The sequence below is a fragment of the Taudactylus pleione genome, unplaced genomic scaffold, assembly GCF_031769625.1.
Source record: "Taudactylus pleione unplaced genomic scaffold, aTauple2 ptg000032l, whole genome shotgun sequence".
In the NCBI taxonomy this organism is placed as follows: Eukaryota; Metazoa; Chordata; class Amphibia; order Anura; family Myobatrachidae; genus Taudactylus; species Taudactylus pleione.
Window position 1 is genome coordinate 9,918,887 of NW_028284434.1, and position 17,588 is coordinate 9,936,474.

A 17,588-nucleotide genomic window follows, 5' to 3' on the forward strand; every position below is an offset into this window, starting at 1 on the left:
GATAATCTCTAAGGGCCTGATTCAGAGCCGCTCGTAAGCGGCCGCTTGTTCGTTCCGAGCGATGTTCGCACATCTGCGCATGCGTACGGTTTGTAATACACATGCACGAACCAGTCAGTGCGGCCGAAACTCGTTAGTTCGCTAAATAGCGAATGCCTGCTATTTTGAGTGACAGGATAAGGCGTATGTGGGTGGTAACAGGGGAAGGCGTTTGAAAACGGGGAGTGGAATTCAGAACGCAGGCGTGCTTAAAGGTCAAAACGGGCGTTTTAAGGGTGTGCATAATTAATACAGCAGCGTCATCGACCACGTCACCTGGTTATTTTATAGTCAGAACTGCTCGCAATATAGTGGTAGGAAAAACCAACCACAAGAATAGCGAGCAGTTCATACGCTGTTCAATGTACTCGATTAATCAAATAAATAGCGGACATGACGTATGGTGCGAGCGGCAAGGGGGCGTATTTTTCAAAATTTCGAACGCAAGTTTTGCTCGCTCGTTCAGACATAGAGGCGTGAACAGATTGCAAAGAGCGAACGGTTCATTTGAATAGCCACCCCTTTTTTTTTTTGAACGAACGACCGCAAATAGCGAGCGGCTCTGGATGAGGTCCTAAGTGTGTACCCAGCCTTACATTTGGTGAATGTCCGGTGGTTAAGTAGTAGCAATGTGAGTGGTCAGTATCAGACTACATTCACTGAATCTCTGTCCAGTGTTGTGTAAAACAATAATTACTGCTGCATAGGGACGGTTTCAATATGATAGTTAACCAGGCAGGAAAGCCTCGTTTGCTTCTGCTTACAGCCCATAGACGTACGAGAAGGTTTTCATCCTGTAACTACCTGCTAAGTGTGCAGCGACACATTGCTCAAGGTTCCAACAGAGCCCTGTGACTAACTGAATCTGTCCCATAGTATATAACAATGTATTTCTGAAGTGCAGCCTCCCCCAGACGTTGGAGATCACAAAGAGAAGCAGCATTCATAATGTACGTTAGGGATGGTGGGCAGTGTAAATCGTCCTCTTCACTGTACAGTTTCTCTAACTGGTACAAGTAGTGTTGATTACTGGTTAATGCTGGTTTACATGCTGTTAATAGTGTTCAGGTTACTGGATAAATGAGTGTTGAATTACAGGCATGTTATTATGTATGTTATGGTGAATAAAAAAAAAAAGCACAGATTAAAAATTGTGGTTGTTTGCCAATGAACCACTTAACTGACATGGTCGCATGGGATGCGAACGCACCCAACTGTGCTTCAGCCGACAAGGTGCGACCACACCGCCCCTGCTGTGTTTTTGAAGAGGGAAATCCAGTCTACACATGTGCAGAATGATCTCCTCTGACTCCCTGGACACTCTGGTGAACCTGGCAATTTCTGACGGTTTTGCTGGAAATAAAAGTCAGTTAAGTGGTTACAGTAGCCACCAGAGACTGAATGGGGGGGGGTTCAGTTAATTTGTGGGAGCTTAATTACTTCCTGCTGCTAGCCCAGAGGTGCACTTATCTCAGATTTCCGCCTGCACCCTCCTAAGGTACGAGCAGAAAGCCACGTTAAACAGGGGCTTTGGGGCTAGTCACCACCTGACACCTGCATCACGTAAGGCACCTCAGAATTGAATCGCCCTCAACGTATCCACAGAAAATATGCAGGATCACTAATGTACAACGCAATTTACAAGACAAACAAGAGTAGATTTTGAACAGTTAAAAGTAGAACAATAATTAGTGGGTTTATTCGTTGCAGACATCTGAATATAACAGAGATGGAATGAGGGTTTCCCAAGTTGAGCTCGGATAAATATTTAAAATCTAAAAATGGTCTGATCCTTGAGCCTACAGGTATAAAGTAGATTCTTACAAAGCAAGTATTGCTTTACAAAAGTCATTCCAGTCAATAATACGACTGATATTCTGTCCATGGTGAACAAAATGGCTTTTATGGGCCGCCTCGGAGACGTTCTGAATAATCCTGGCAAGGTTAATCCAGGAAGAAGATGTTATTGAATTGTGTTGCACACAGCTTCTTGATTTCATCTGAGAATAAAAATGGAAAAGTGTTAGATGGTCCCATTCAACTGAGAAGAAAAAAAAATGGATTCATTTTCCCACAGAAGATAAATCTCACTCAGGTTCAGTCATATTCCATAGCTTTATGATATTAGTGCAGCCACTATTTGATTGAATATATAATAATAATTTATGAAAGGCTGTTTATTACGGAGCTATTATACTAGTTATACTTAGCAAACTATGCTGTATATCACTTTTCTGCAGTAGGCTGTCATGTTAGGAGGGAAATGCTAACATGACAGACTCGGTGTGACTGACAGCTCGCCAGATGGCTTTGCAGAAATGTACAGTTTGGATTGGTAGATTCATATAGATTGTAAGCTTGCAAGCAGGGCCCTCTTACCTCTATGTCTGTCTGTTATTACCCTGTTTTGTTCTATCAATGTTTCCAATTGTAAAGCGCAACGGAATATGCTGCGCTATATAAGAAACAGTTAATAAATAAATAAATACACAGAAGCAGGACCAGTGAGGTCACAGCAACTCCAGTGACTGCACCCGTAGCTTCTTGATCTACATCAGATGTCATAAGTACTCAATCCTAATAATATGGGAGGAGCTTCAGCTACCCAGAGTATTCATGAGACAGTCTTGCTATTACTGTCATAGACCGTGACATAGGAAGGGAAAAACAAATAAAATGAAGACTAATTGAAATCAATTTCAGAATTCCCTGCCCTATTCTGCCAAATGTTTCAATTAATTGTTTGACTCAGCTTCTCTTTTAGGGACTTATTTATCAACGTTTTTTTTCCCCATAACATTATGTAGAAACTGCAGTTTCTGCATAAAAGTATAAAATGTTTCTATGTACTGATAGCACAATGCAGGAGATTTTTACAGAAATCTCCGGTAGATTGCAGTCCCCATTATCATCAATGGGGAATATGATCTGACCCATATGTACTGTATCAAACTCAGTTCGGCACCAATTAGTTTATACCAGGGGTCTTCAACCTTGGCGCTCCAGCTGCTGTGGAACTACACATTCCAGCATGCACTGCCACCTTTTTGATATAACAGCATGCTAAAACTATGGCAGTGCATGCTGGGATGTGTAGTTCCACAACAGCTGGAGCGCCAAGGTTGAAGACCCCTGGTTTACACCATCTTCAGAAGGTGTAAACTGCTTTAAGCCTATGGAGGCTTACAAGCAGGAGAGAGCTCTTCCTTTGGGTTAAGATGGGAAACCTACTAGTTCTCCTTAGGTCGCAGATATTGGGGGCTTTACACGCAGAAGATACATTTTGAGATCTCTCTCCTGCAGCCCCCAGCCGGCTCCAGAAGCTGACACTGTCAGCTTCCCCAGGAGAACTAGCTCTACTTGATTCCGGGAATATAACCCGAAGGGACAGCGGTTACTGCAACCACAGTCCCTGCGAGTTTCCCATAGTACATAGCGGTGATATTTTTATCAAAAATGAAAATATCCGCCACAAAATGGAACCTTAATAATCGCGCCAGTTCCGCGATTATTAGCACATAGACCCCTTAATATATTATACAGGGAAATTGTACTGTGAAATAAATGTACGTATTACTTTGTGCTACATTTCCAGGAATCTACATCAACAAAAATGTGCTGTATTAAATTCCATTCATGTAATAAAATCACTGTAGTGGCAATAGACTGAAAAGATAGCAGGTAGTGATTAATATCCATATATTCAGGTGCAATTACGCCTGGCCAGGATATACTGTACATGCGACTGCAAGCACCTATTTCCTGCACATCAATCATTTGACTAAGTGACAATTATGGTTGTCAAAACACTTTGGGAACAACACTGGCACCTGCAAGGACCAAAATGACACTTTCGGTTTTAATCATGACATTTATACCCTGGGGGGATTAGCACTTTGTAATGAGACCTACTGAATTAGACCTTCCCGGCAGCAATGCCTTCAATGTCAAGGTGCAAGATAGTGCTTCGTTTTTAATTATTAAGACCATCTGCTGAAAAAAGATGGGATGAATATTAATGACGTCTCGGAGCTGTTCCAAAGTTTAGCATGGAACAGTAACACAACACCATGCCAGCAACATGACCTGACTGAGCGGCATAGCAGCGACATATTAGAAGGGGTGGCACTTCTGTCAGTGCAATGCCTAACATACATAATACTGGGAACAGGCTAAATCATTTGGAAGTCAGATCTCAAGAGCAGATTCCTGGGAACCTTATTTTGATTTTTTTTTTTTATAGGAAGGATGTGAAGACCCTAAGGGGAAAATGTACGAAGCCTCGGAGAGTGATAAAGTGGAGAGAGAAGAAGTACCAACCAATCAGCTCCTAACTCACTTTACAGGCTATGGGCGGTATTCACTTGTTTTGCCCCTTAACGTGCCCGACAGGAGCTATTCAATTGTTGTTCCTGTCGGGTGCAATCAGCTGCCGGCGCACCATTTCAGCTTGCAGCCCCAGGGGGGCGCGAGCTGAAATGGGCAAAAAGTGACCTGTTTGGGGGCCAAAACAGCACTTTTCGCGATCGCACCCAGCACTTTGGTCGGAGGTAGCCGTTTTACGTGGCTAATCAGCAACAATTGAACAGCGCCCCGAATACAATTGAATACCGCCCTATATTTGAAAAATTACAGTCAGGAGCTGATTGGCTGGTACTTTATCGGAAACGACCAGCGGGCACACACATCGCTTGTTGTTTCTGACCTAAACCTGCCCGATGCATGCGCGATTTGCAAGCAATTGCACGATAACGACGTCAAAGTGGATACCTCCCTTAAGTCTCCTGCCTTTTGGCCTTTGACGAGCACACCTACAGTAAATATAAGTCATGGGGTAAATCCAGAGTTGATGTAGATATATTAGACATATGCTAATATATCTACATCAACTCTGGATTTACCCCATGACATCTATTAATGTCAACAGAATCATTTATCAGTCTTCATTAGTAAAAATCTAGACCAATGATCGCCAACTCGAATGTATTATGCTGGTCCTCTCTCCAGACAGCGGGGGCTACAATACTTCACTTTTGGCCTGATTCTGAGTAGGATGCTGCAACGTCCATGTTTGCGTCCAGTGTCGTGTATTGCTTCTAACTCTTTATGCAAATACTCCTCCAAACCCTTCCCTGGTGTACAGCTGTGTGTCTGCATGTGCAAGAACTGAGATACCCAGGAGTGGCTTTAGACGCAACCATCAGTCGCATCATCGAACTTGCACCAGCCCCATGCTTGGTGCGGATTGTCCATCAGAGTATGGCCTCTGATGTGAGCGATTGGGCATCAGAGTTATCAATCACTTCTGTGACATGCCTCCGGCACTCTCATAACGTGCCCATAAGGAGAACCATCTCCGTGCGTCCACATAGCCACCTCCCAGCCACCTCCCAGGAACGCCTAATCAATTTTTAAGACATTTTTGAGACCAACTATGACATCAACACTGCGTTCAACTCAAAATGATGCCCTTTATGTTCTAGGGTTCTGGCACTGATAATGATTAATACTGAGGACACCAGGAAAATTCAGACACATTTCATGCTCACCATTTACTTCAATTAGATTAGAATTCTTCTGGTTTAAGATGACATACAGTTCCCGCTGGTCAGACTTCTTCCCTACGATCCAGTAATCACTCATTGCTTTTACTATGATTTCTTCATCTTCGTCAACTCTGAAAAAGCATGGTTTGGAGAAAATAGGCCAACTAGAATAAAATAAACTACAAAAAGTCGATTATTTGTTGTAAATGTACATTTTGTGGTCCTTCTGGGTGTCAAACTCAATGCACACTGACTTCATGAATTTATCTATCTGGCGGTGCTAAACCTTAGATAGATAGATAGATAGATACTGTACAGTGAATATTACATGACTATTAAAAGATATTTGATACATTTTAAATTAAACTCTACTAGCTGCCCATCTCGTGCAGTTATATTTCCGGTTGCCTCTAAGTTCAGTCACTAAGCAAAGGTAGAAGAGCACTAACACCTGGGGTACATATATGACTGATCTAAAAATTTAAAGCGGCACTAATAAGTGCAAATCATTCTGGGCTCTGCACTTAATAGTAGTGCCAGCTTAAATTTTGAGCCAAACCCGCTCCTTCATAAATACACCCTCTAGTACACCGGTGAGTATGGTGGGATGTACAAAGGAATTTGGAACCAATCAGATCCCTTTCAGAGTTTCAGCATTACTACAGTCAGTTCTGCCCAGGGCACTACTAATCGGAGCACCACTACTAAGGGCACTACTAATGGGGACACTGTATAAGGGGCACCACTACTGGGGGCATTGCAAAAGGAGCACTACTACTGTGGGTATTATGTGTAAGGGTCACTACAATGTGTATTAGGAGCACTACTACCGTGGGCATTGTATATAAGGGGCATTAAGTGGGCATTGTGTAAAAGGGGCACTAATGTGTGTCATAACATGAATAAGGGACACTACTATGTGGTATAATGTGAATCAGGGACACTATGTGCTGTGTAATGTGAATAAGATTGTACTACTGTGTGGCGTAATTTGAATTGGGGATACTGTGTGAGTACACCCCCTTTTGTTTTGAGACCACGCCTCTGTCACTTTATTGAAAACAAAGGGAGGGAGGGCACAAATTTATACATTTATAGTCTGCAGGTGGGCACAGAGGACAGTGGGGAAGGGGGAGTTCAACCTGCATCTCTCTAGGACCACTTTAAGCACTGGTTCTGCCTAACAGCAAGTCAGAACATTAAATCACTGGGGATAGTGTATTTTAGTGTAACAGATTTGTTAAACATTTACAAGCAAATATGTATGTTCCATAGCACATAGCAACAACAAACCTTGTAAAGTCACTATTTATGTCTCCAAGAATCTTCATGAGCTCCGGCTGTACAGAGGTAAGGGATACACTGGGTGTTTTCTTGAGGTGTATCGTACTTTTCTCTGCTAGGTTCATGTGGTTGAAATAAATAAATTTAAACTGGGGCTCTTTCTCAGACCTACAAATGAAAATATACTTTTGTCAGCTCTCTGCATCCTAAAGTGTACCTGCGGGTTACTCACAATGCTGGCAACTAATTTGTGGGCTGCACAGATATTGGAACGATACTAACAAACATACCAGCTCACAATCTAAGGAAAACAGGATTTTAATCCAGGCCGTTCAGTGCCACAGACAGCTCCGTATCAGGGCTGACTTGCTCCCTGTGCCGTCCATGCCCACTGAGCGCATCATGACGTCATGTGAAAAGGGCAGGACCGCCAGCGTTGGTAAGAACTAAACTGCCTGGAGCTGTATGCGCTGCAGTCTGCATGTTCAAGTATAGTAGGACAATTTGCATAAGTTTTGAAGGGAATTGGTGATTGGTTAGAATATTTTAGCGGGGTTCTCATAGAATTGCATCACATTGGTCCCTTCCCAATAGATCCACCAACCGTGGCATTGGGCTGCAAGTGGGTGGAGCTCCAATCTCGGGCTGTGGCCAATGTGCATATAAAAGAATCTGTTGAATAGGGGGGAGGTATCATCTGATGAAACAGTCAGCCAATACAGACAGAGAAACATGTTAGTGTTCCTGCATTGATGTCGGGTCACTCCGCTTCCAGTCTGCTTAGCCGCCATATCCTACTGTTGGATGAAAAAAACTCACTATCATCTGCATTAGGCAGACTATATTCGGACTTCTTACAGAGATATTAATCCCTGCACAGTCAAATTTTTAGTGAATGAAAAGTTCTAGAAACACGGAGTGTGTGTGTGTGTGTGTGTGTGTGTGTGTGTGTGTATATATATATATATATATATATATAAAAATACAAGAGGTGAGAACGAGCGCCTTATAGTATAGTAAGTTTTGTAATTGAATGCACACTTATATTAAATTACAAAGCGTACCGTGTGTGCCTAATAAACAGGCATATAATGATGTGTTCCTGGTCCGCAATTATACGTTCCTTATTAGTGTAGAACTTCCCTCCAGGTTTAGGATGGTTAATACAGCCACAACATTTATGAAAGTAGAAGAGGTGAGATCAAGCGTTTTATAGTGTAGTAACTTATACCATCAGCTGCACACTTATAATAATTTACAAAGCGTACCGTGTGCCTAATAAATAGGCATATATTGATGTATCCTTGGTCAACACCCTCACGTCCCTTTATAATGTGGCACAGTTAATTCACTCCAGGTGTGATTATAAATGGGGAGAAAAAGATGCTTGCATAGTGTAGTATATTATAAAAAAAATTTTAATTACACATACATAGCACAAAAAAACACAATTACAATTTAAAGATGATTTTAGAGCTTATCTGTATGATATAGCAGTCCCAGATAGCAAATATCCTCCTGACGAAGTCCAGCCGCAGAGGCAGTAGGGACGAAACGCGTTGAGGCTGTGGTGACCCCCGCTATCTGGGACTGCATATAAGTGTGCATTCAATTACAAAACTTACTATACTATAAGGCGCTCGTACTCACTTCTTGTATTTTCATAAATTTTGGGACCGCACAACAACGATCCTCTTGGAGAACTGTGAGCAGCCACCGTGACAACGGGATTATAGTAGAATACAAACCAATCCACCAAAGGACTGTGATGCTTACAGAATCCATATAGGAACTAGCGCTACTATCAGTACTCTTTGTATACAATATACATATAATATATGAGATTTGCAATAAAGATGAGCAGCGCGCAGTGATTCGTTTTTTTGAGGTCTGAGGGTGTATCTGGTGCTGATAGTTATCGAAGACTTTGTGCACAGTATGGAGAAAGTGTATTGTCACAAAGAAGTGTGTATGAATGGATAGAGAAGTTCAAAAAGTTTGCACAAGTGTCAGCCATGCCAATACACGTCCGCACACCGCTGTTCATACGGTCGACACTCTCCAAACACGTCACTTTGAGGTGTTAAAGCATCCTCCCTAAAGTCCTGATCTTGCTCTATTGGACGATCACCTGTTTGGTCCCCTGAAAAAAGCCCTAAGAAGATGAAGATTCACGTCTGATGAAGAGGTGAAGATCAGCGGTGCATTCGTGGCTGATAAATAAAAAGCTGTAAGTTGAATGGAGATCCATGAACAAGGAACCATAGGGCGGTCCCACCGTACACAATGCGACGAATTTAGCAGTCCAAAGAAAAGTCAAATACCACCTGTAGAAGTTCAATAAAGTACCTTTCCTACAAGTTGTGGCAATGTATGATTGTCATATCACCAACCAGCCTGAGATTCCAAAAGACCCCAACTGTGCCAATAGATAAAGAAGAGAGGAAGGTCCATGCACTACATGTCACAAGGGACCAAGTACTACAGTGTGAACCCTTGTATCCAGTCACATAACCACAAGGCTCGTTATAGAGGAGATAACGGTTGTGTTCTGCAACAGACTTGGTCCAACTGAATTGTTTAAAAATAAAACAAAATCACTGAACTAACCTGCAATACTTCTCTTCTACAGAAGATATTGGCATGAGCTGGAATGTACCGTTTATCTACAAACTGCAGGCCTCAAATGGTGAGATATAGCGCATAAAGACTCAGGATTAATCATTAAAACAAAATAAAGACGTAGGATTACATACCCAGATATTCTTCTGTTAATGTTATACTGTTCACAGATGTCCGACGCTAACACTGTAAGTTGAGGTCCTATGAGACTGTCCAGTTTTCTACAGAAATCCGATGTTAACTGTACAGATGCTAAGAGTAGTACATAATTATATAATAATAATACACAAATTTTCCTCATTATGCCTAATAACAGTCAATATATAACTTCCTTTTATCCCTGCTCATTTATCATGGTCTTCTTTATGTTCTCCAAGCAAAGTGCTATTTTATACTTCCCGTTAAGGTTGGAACACTTGTTTAATAGAGTTTATATAATAAATACGTAGGGGGTTATGTAATACATGATGCTATGTGAACAGCTGTAAACCATAGAAACCTATTACACCCTTGCTTTCAATTTCTAAGGCTGGGAAATATAAGGCCAGAATATTGCAGTCAAAATTGGTCAACTGGCCCAAATACGCAGCGTATGTGGCCTAAACACACAGTCACAATGACTGCAGATAGCCCCTAATGGTCAGAGTATGCTTTCATCTCCCAACTGCACTAACGGGCCACAATGACTCCACAAATCATCCCCCCACTTCCGAACGGGCTATGTGTACAGATCTTAATACTGTCCTATGGCACTAGTGACGGGCAACAAGATCGGCCATTCTGCGCCTCATTAAATTGCACTAGAATAAAAAGACTAACTGATTTCCATGCCATTAAGCACACTTGTGCATATAACACCATTTAAAAATGATACTTCTCACCGTTTGGTCTTCCATTAATTTCTAGTGAAAATAACAAAAATGGTTTAAAAAAAAAAAAGGCCAAACAATGTTAGAAAGGTTACACTGCACAAGTGAGGAAACATCTCATTACGTGTAAGTGTAATGCCAGTAGACAACTTGCAATCTATTGAGAAGTCACTGTAGCTTAGGGATCATTAAACATAAGAGTTTGAAAAAAACTATTCCTAGCTGGCAAATATTGTGATTATATAGGGATGGACCCGGATAAAAAGACAGGTTACTACCCCATTTTCTAGGAACATATAAATACTATTTTGCCACAATTTGTGTCTAGTCCCATAACATTGTGAAAATGATGCCATAGTTTGTGTATTCACACCAATTGATAATCACCTGCATTAGACATGGACATATAATGATAAATAAATACAATTTGTTTCAAGCCCCCCCACCCCATATTACTAGGATTGCACAGTCTTTAGCTGGAGACGAGCACTGCAGAAGAGGTCTGTATTTTCGGAACAAGCTATTTAAAAGGTTTGTGCTTTAACAGGGGACGGCTTCTAATCTGTGCTGGAAGAATATTTCTAAACAAGGGCCGACCTTCAGTGCTCATTCCATTTCTGACTCCTTACACCACAGTTTTGCTGAGGAATGAGAGAGAGGAGGGTGCAGCCCTTTCAGCAGAAACCAGGAGCCAAGTGGTCGTGCTGACATGGAGTAAGAAGAGAGGGGACACTCAGTGGGGCACTTGCAAGCTTATTATAGGGCAGTGTTGCAAAGCATATAACAAGAAAGCACACAGCACTTTCAGGGGTTAAAGAGCTTACCAGCAGGGACAGCGTGCATGTCTGTATTATGTGCGGGTAGCACTTAGGTATGCAGCCTACACTGTCCGAAACATTCTACTTCTATCCGCTCTTCCAAAGCATCTGTTATCTAAACATTCTTCTACAATATTGATCTTAAGGAGGAAGGAATTAATGATTAGGCTTTAGGTGGCTTTTTTCCACTACAAGATCTCAGGAGCGTGATCCATGATGTGCTTTTAATCAGGTGCATTAACCGCCCCCCTCCCTCCCCACTACACACAGATGACGGTCCGTGCAGTTTTGCTCCATTTTCCATTAGGTAACAAAGCAAATTACATGATGGATAAACAGACCAAAACAAAACAAATACAGCAGTTGGTCATTATGCCCCTTTCATGTCTCAAACACGGGTCCAACCAGATGTCCGACCCGTGTTTAACACGGCTTACAACCCAGTTTGAAATGCTGGGTTGCTCGACCCGGGTTATTCCAAAGTGGTGCTTTTAGACTGCACCTCGACCCGGGTTGAGCCGCCTCAACACAGCAATAATCCGTGTTATTTTGGAGGAGATGTGAAAGGGGCATGAGCATTATTTAATAACCGCAACATGGTTTTTGTGGGACATTGGAAAGAGTGGAGTTAGAGCCAAAATGGTGCACATATCACCACTTTTATATAGAAATATGAACTCAAAATCAAAAAAGTAATGTTTAAAGACAAATGGATGGCAATTATGTGACCATTGCGATAGGATTTAATGAGGATCCAGCTCTGGAACAATTATAAAATAAACTTTGTACAGTATTGCTCTACTTCTCTAAATAAGGTCCATGACTAGTCTGTGCTGAACATCTCCCATGATGCTCTATAAAAGTGCTAATTATTGCCTGTCACAGCAAAAGGAGGATGCAACTAGCAGCAGGATACACACCATACGATGAAGCGACCCAGAGACAGTGCGATATAACGATACATCGCGCGTGCCGTACATATTACATGATCCGGCGTACGAAAGCGCAATGTATCGTTACATGCTGCATGTAACTGTTCATTGCTTCATCCCATCTGCCACACAGAACAGCAGATAGGACGATGTGGTGAACGATGGCTCGGGCGTACACACTACGTAATGTGTACGATATATCGTTCCTATGCGTACTGGAATGATACACCGTTTGATGCATTGTATAGTGTGTATCCAGCTTAAAGATGAGCTAAAAGTAACAATATGCCCAACACTTATGGGGGGCATCCACTAGACGATTTTATCCCTGTCCAACCTCTTAACGATTTTCCCTTGAAGTTTCCCTTGAAATATGATCTTCCACTTTGAACAATTTGCAAAAGATTTGTAAAAGATTTGCAAACGATTTGCAAACGATTTGCAAAAGATCTAACAATAAACTATGTTGTTTTAATCTGTGATTGAGAGCTTTCAGCTATAGTGGGCAGACAGTGGTTCATCGTTTGATCGTTCAGCGTGAACGATGTGTAAACGATTTGTAAGCAATCAAGTGAAATTGACCTGCATGTTCAGTCGATGGAGGAGACGATCAAACGACCAGCGGGAGCGAGCATCGTACATCGTTAGAAACAATTACTGCACGATTTGCAAACGATGTTTGAACGATTATCAAACAATTTTATCATTATCGTTCAACTTTATCGTCTAGTGGATACCCCCCTTTATATAGGTTCCCAAGACTAACGAATGAAGAGCATAAATATATCAGCCTTCAGCTTGGCAGAAGTATAGGATATAATCATAGCAAAAGAAACGTGCACACAATAAAAGTTATAGGATGATACTCACCATCAATCATAAAACACACGGAGGCACTCATGGCCTGAAATGAATAATGACATCTTGTTTAGTATTTACAGAACTATCATCATGTACTCTGCTGCCAAACCATCTGTTACTCGGGCCAGATGCAGCGTAACAATTAAATCTTCATTACGTATAATACTGTTAGGGGAATCTGTTGTGCTTTCTAATTTTATCACGTAAAACAAAACTTTAGGAGATCCCTAGGAGGCCGGCTGCTCATTCATACTCATTGTCTAGACAGTAATGTCACTCAGTCCACACTGAACTCTCATACAGCTGCTCATTATCATTCTAGACACGGTCACTGTAAACAGTTTCCCTATAGGGTTACAGTCATGAGCATATGGTTTAAAGGGACACTAAGGGGTAAATTTACTAAAGTGAGAGTTTTTAGAAGTGAGTTTTCAAAGTGATGTTGCCCATAGCAACCAATCAGATTCTAGCTATTATCTTTTAGAAGGTGATTTTTAAATGTTAAGAAGAGTCTGATTGGTTGCTATGGGCAACATCTTTTAAAACTCACTTCTAAAAAGTCTCACTTTAGTAAATTTACCCCTTAGTGTACACATTAAGTGAAGTGCTCCTATTATGCTCATGCGTTTTATCCTGGTATATTTTACCAACACAGTGTGTGTAATAGGTTTTGGTAAGGTTTGGTTTAAAAAGTATTTATTTCTAAATTTAAATACAACTAATAAGAATGGAATCTCAATGGGTCGGTGGCTACTCAGCACTGCCAAGGCTAAATCCAATGCTTCTTTCCTAGGTTTAATGCCCTGAATAGTTTGAAAGTAAATCAACAGCATCTTACAGTAGTCAAAGAAGCAAATAAGACAAATTCCAGTACCATGGGCAGCATCACTGACATCCCAAAAAAGCAGACAGTTTAAGGCTACTGTTCCCTGCTGTCAGCCAAGGAGAAGCGCCTGTTAAAGAGCAGACCAGTGCGCGCATTTCACGATTTGCGAGGATCCAATAACCAATTGTACATATGCGGGAATAGAAAATATTTATACATTGTCTTCTCTTTTAGTTTTTGTATTCTCAACGTTTCAGTCTATGCAAGAACCTTCCTCAGGATTGTTCCAAGCAGGACCCTGTTTTTACTTTACCACTCACAGAAGTCTGCACTAAAGAGAACACGTCAGAAGACTGAATATTTGGGAAGAATGTCCATAAGTGGTCAGGCCAGGTAAAATACAATAGTCACACTTATTTTTAGAGGGTAGGAATGTTACACCGTAATGATACAGTTATGATGCCCTGGCTAAAGGGTTATTTAGCTGTGGCTTAGTACACCCGTCTTGTCAAAATTCAATCTACCAAGCAGTAAGATGAAAGCACGATTGTTAGATTGTTATTGCATGCAGGGCCGGATTAAGGGGGGGGGGGGGCGACAGGGGCGGTCGTCCCTGGGCCCCCACACACAGAGGGCCCCCACACCAGTGGCGGATCCAAGGGGGGGGGGGCGATTGGAGCGATCGCCCCCCCTAGCGCAGTCCGGATCATGCGCTGAGCCTGTGCTGTGATCGGAGCCTGTGTAATGCGTGGGCAGCGCATTACACAGGCTCCGATCATAGCACAGGCTGAACCACAGCCTGCTCATCTCAGTGCATGATACGGGGGGTGTGTCAGTGTCACGCTGAGGAGGGAGAGTGCACAGCCAGCCAGCTCCCTGCACCCTGCTGCAGGTCAGCTAGAAACCACCCCCCTGACGACCAGTCCCCCCTTCTACTTTTCCCGAAATGGGGGCGGAGCCAACATGGTAAGCCCCGAAGTGAGCAGCAGCCTGCATAGAATGTAAGTTTACTATAGTCTATATGTATGTGTACATATGTGTTATTGTATACTGTATATGTTAGTGTGTGTATATGTGTGTGTTATTGTATATACAGTATGTGTTAGTGTGTGTGTATACTGTGTATGTGTTAGTGTGTATGTATGTGTTAATGTGTATATACAGTATGTGCTAGTGTGTGTATACTGTGTATGTGTTAGTGTGTATGTATGTGTTAATGTGTATATACAGTATGTGCTAGTGTGTGTACACTGTGTAGGTATATGTGTTAGTGTGTATGTGTTTGTATATACTGTACGTGTGTGTTAGTATGTATGTTATAGAAAACATGTTTGCTACATATGTATTATACGTGTGTGTCCGTGTTTAACGTGTGGCGGGGAAGGGGTAGGCTCCATGTGGCTTGGTGGGGGCCCCCACAACTTAGTTGCCCCAGGACCCCCACAAGCCTTAATCCTGCCCTGACTGCATGTAAGTGCGTCTGACGCACAGGGGGTGAGCACATGGATTCACCTAAACGGGAATCTTTCACACTGAACTGTGAGCTTCAATAATTGGGTCAAACTATGAACCAATTACTCATATTTCAATTTTTTAAGAAAATTTTCATTGAGGCTCAATACATACCTCATATTTCTAATGTGCTAGATATATTCATATTTGTACTGGTAAGGATAGGTGTATGCATTATACTGTATATAGTGTGTGTGTGTGTGTGTGTGTGTGTGTGTGTGTGTGTGTGTGTGTGTGTGGTAAATCAATTACTTAGCACGGCTCCTTTTCCTGGTAAAGTATCTGAACTGGTCACTTACACACTGCTGAGGCTGAACCAACATTCACAAAGTGCCTCCTGCCCCAGTGACGTCACCATGTCCTAGCGAACTTATAAGCTGCATTCCACTAATTATTTACTTTTAAATTGTGAAACAAAGCTGTGCTGGTTCCCCAATGGCTGACCATTATATAAAATGCGTATAGATTCTAGCATCATACAGTTCTTTCTGTACTGCGTTTCTATGGACCTCCGGAATCTGGACAGCAGGGGAGATGTATCACCTTGTAAACTATCAGATAAAGCTCCTCATACTTGTCCTCTGTATTAACAAAGATTTTGGGAAATCTAATTTTTGCTTCAGGATCGTTGAGGTTTAAAGGTCCAGTAAGGAACCTGAAGAGAAAACAGACAAATGAGAAGTTTCCTGCGAGAGAAGATCAGCTTTACATATTAGAACTTCAAAATAGATTTCATTTCACAATATAACAATTACACTATGACAAGAGCCCCCTCTGCAAGACCCACTCGTTACCATTTGGAATTTGACATAGGCAGGAATGATGCATATTATAGATTTGCTATGTTCCCCACATTAGTTGCAGGAGAGCTGTTAGCCTTGATTAAATATCTTCCTGGACAACAATATCACCAGTAGTTCATAAGAAGATGACTTTCATGTACACTTGTCACCTGTATATAGTTCCAGACGTCTATAAAACCAGTGCTTGGTGCAGAGTCGCCATCCTGGGGAAGGACACAGTACCACACATGGGACTCCGAAGATCGCCAGGGAAAGGGGCTTAGTTCTCTCAAGGTGTATATCACCAGACCTGGCACTTGTTGCAGCTAATACATTACTAGGGGAAAAAGCTGCCAGGAGCTGTCCATTACAACCAGCCAAACTGCTCACAGCTCTCTAAATGATGCATAGCAGGGCAGAAATGAGCAAACTATGGTGAGTGATGAGGAGTGCAGCCGTATAGTAGTCACCAGAGATTAGAGGTGCACAGTACGTCAGGCACCATATTGGGTGCTTCCTTACATACTAGTAACGAGAGATTAGCGGTTCGGTTTTGGCCTGGATCTTCCTGCCAAGTTCAGATCTTAGAATGAGGCAAAACATCTTCTCTCACACACACATCTGTGCCGAGGTGTCAGTAAAGGATGACATTTTGCCTCATTCTGAGATCCAAACCTGCCGGGAAGATCTGAGCCACAACCAAACCTCTCATCTCTACTAGTCACCAGACTAATGACTGCTTTGTATACTAGCCACCAGAGGGGGTTGTAGATTGTTCAACTGACATTGTACAATGGACTCTGCTTTGCATCATACCAAACGACAATGACTCAGTTTTGTAGGGGGTGCCAAGATTTTTGATGGCGACGGTGGCACTTAGAAAAGTTGTCAATGTCTAAGCCAGAGGTTCCCAAACTCCACCATTACTGTCCAGGTTAAGGATATCCATGCTTGAGCTCAGGTGATTTAATTAGGACTTCAGTCAATTTGATTTAACCATCTGGACTCACGAAAGGATATCCTTAAAACCTGGACTGTAATGGCGGAGACTGGGAAACTCTTGTCTAGGCTATAGATGCACTTGCTGCAAAGGGCAAAAGAAAGTAAATGAGTAAGTGTATAAGTTAATTATGTAAATTAATAATTCTTTGAATTTTTCAGTTTACATGACATGAACAATGAGGTTCTGACGGCCCTAGTCTCCTGTGAGGTGTAAGATACCGAGGGCCCTAGTCTCCTGTACGGTGTAAGATACCGACGGCCCTAGTCTCCTGTACGGTGTAAGATACCGAGGGCCCTAGTCTCCTGTACGGTGTAAGATACCGACGGCCCTAGTCTCCTGTAAGGTGTAAGATACCGACGGCCCTAGTCTCCTGTACGGTGTAAGATACTGAGGGCCCTAGTCTCCTGTACGGTGTAAGATACTGAGGGCCCTAGTCTCCTGTACGGTGTAAGATACTGACGGCCCTAGTCTCCTGTAAGGTGTAAGATACTGAC

General features: G+C 42.2%; 1 protein-coding gene across 1 annotated transcript in view; it reads right to left on the reverse strand.

The window, feature by feature from the left end:
- Positions 1 to 1,709: 1,709 nt before the first annotated feature.
- Positions 1,710 to 17,588, reverse strand: part of CCZ1 (CCZ1 vacuolar protein trafficking and biogenesis associated) — a 57,091-nt gene continuing 41,212 nt past the window's right edge. Inside the window, exons 11-16 of the mRNA XM_088451963.1 lie at positions 15,853 to 15,964; positions 12,981 to 13,014; positions 9,626 to 9,743; positions 6,879 to 7,037; positions 5,589 to 5,716; positions 1,710 to 2,039 (exon numbers count right to left, since the gene is read on the reverse strand). Coding sequence (XP_088308089.1) covers positions 1,984 to 2,039; positions 5,589 to 5,716; positions 6,879 to 7,037; positions 9,626 to 9,743; positions 12,981 to 13,014; positions 15,853 to 15,964 — 607 coding nt within the window. The 3' untranslated portion in view covers positions 1,710 to 1,983. The remainder of the gene's footprint in view (positions 2,040 to 5,588; positions 5,717 to 6,878; positions 7,038 to 9,625; positions 9,744 to 12,980; positions 13,015 to 15,852; positions 15,965 to 17,588) is intronic.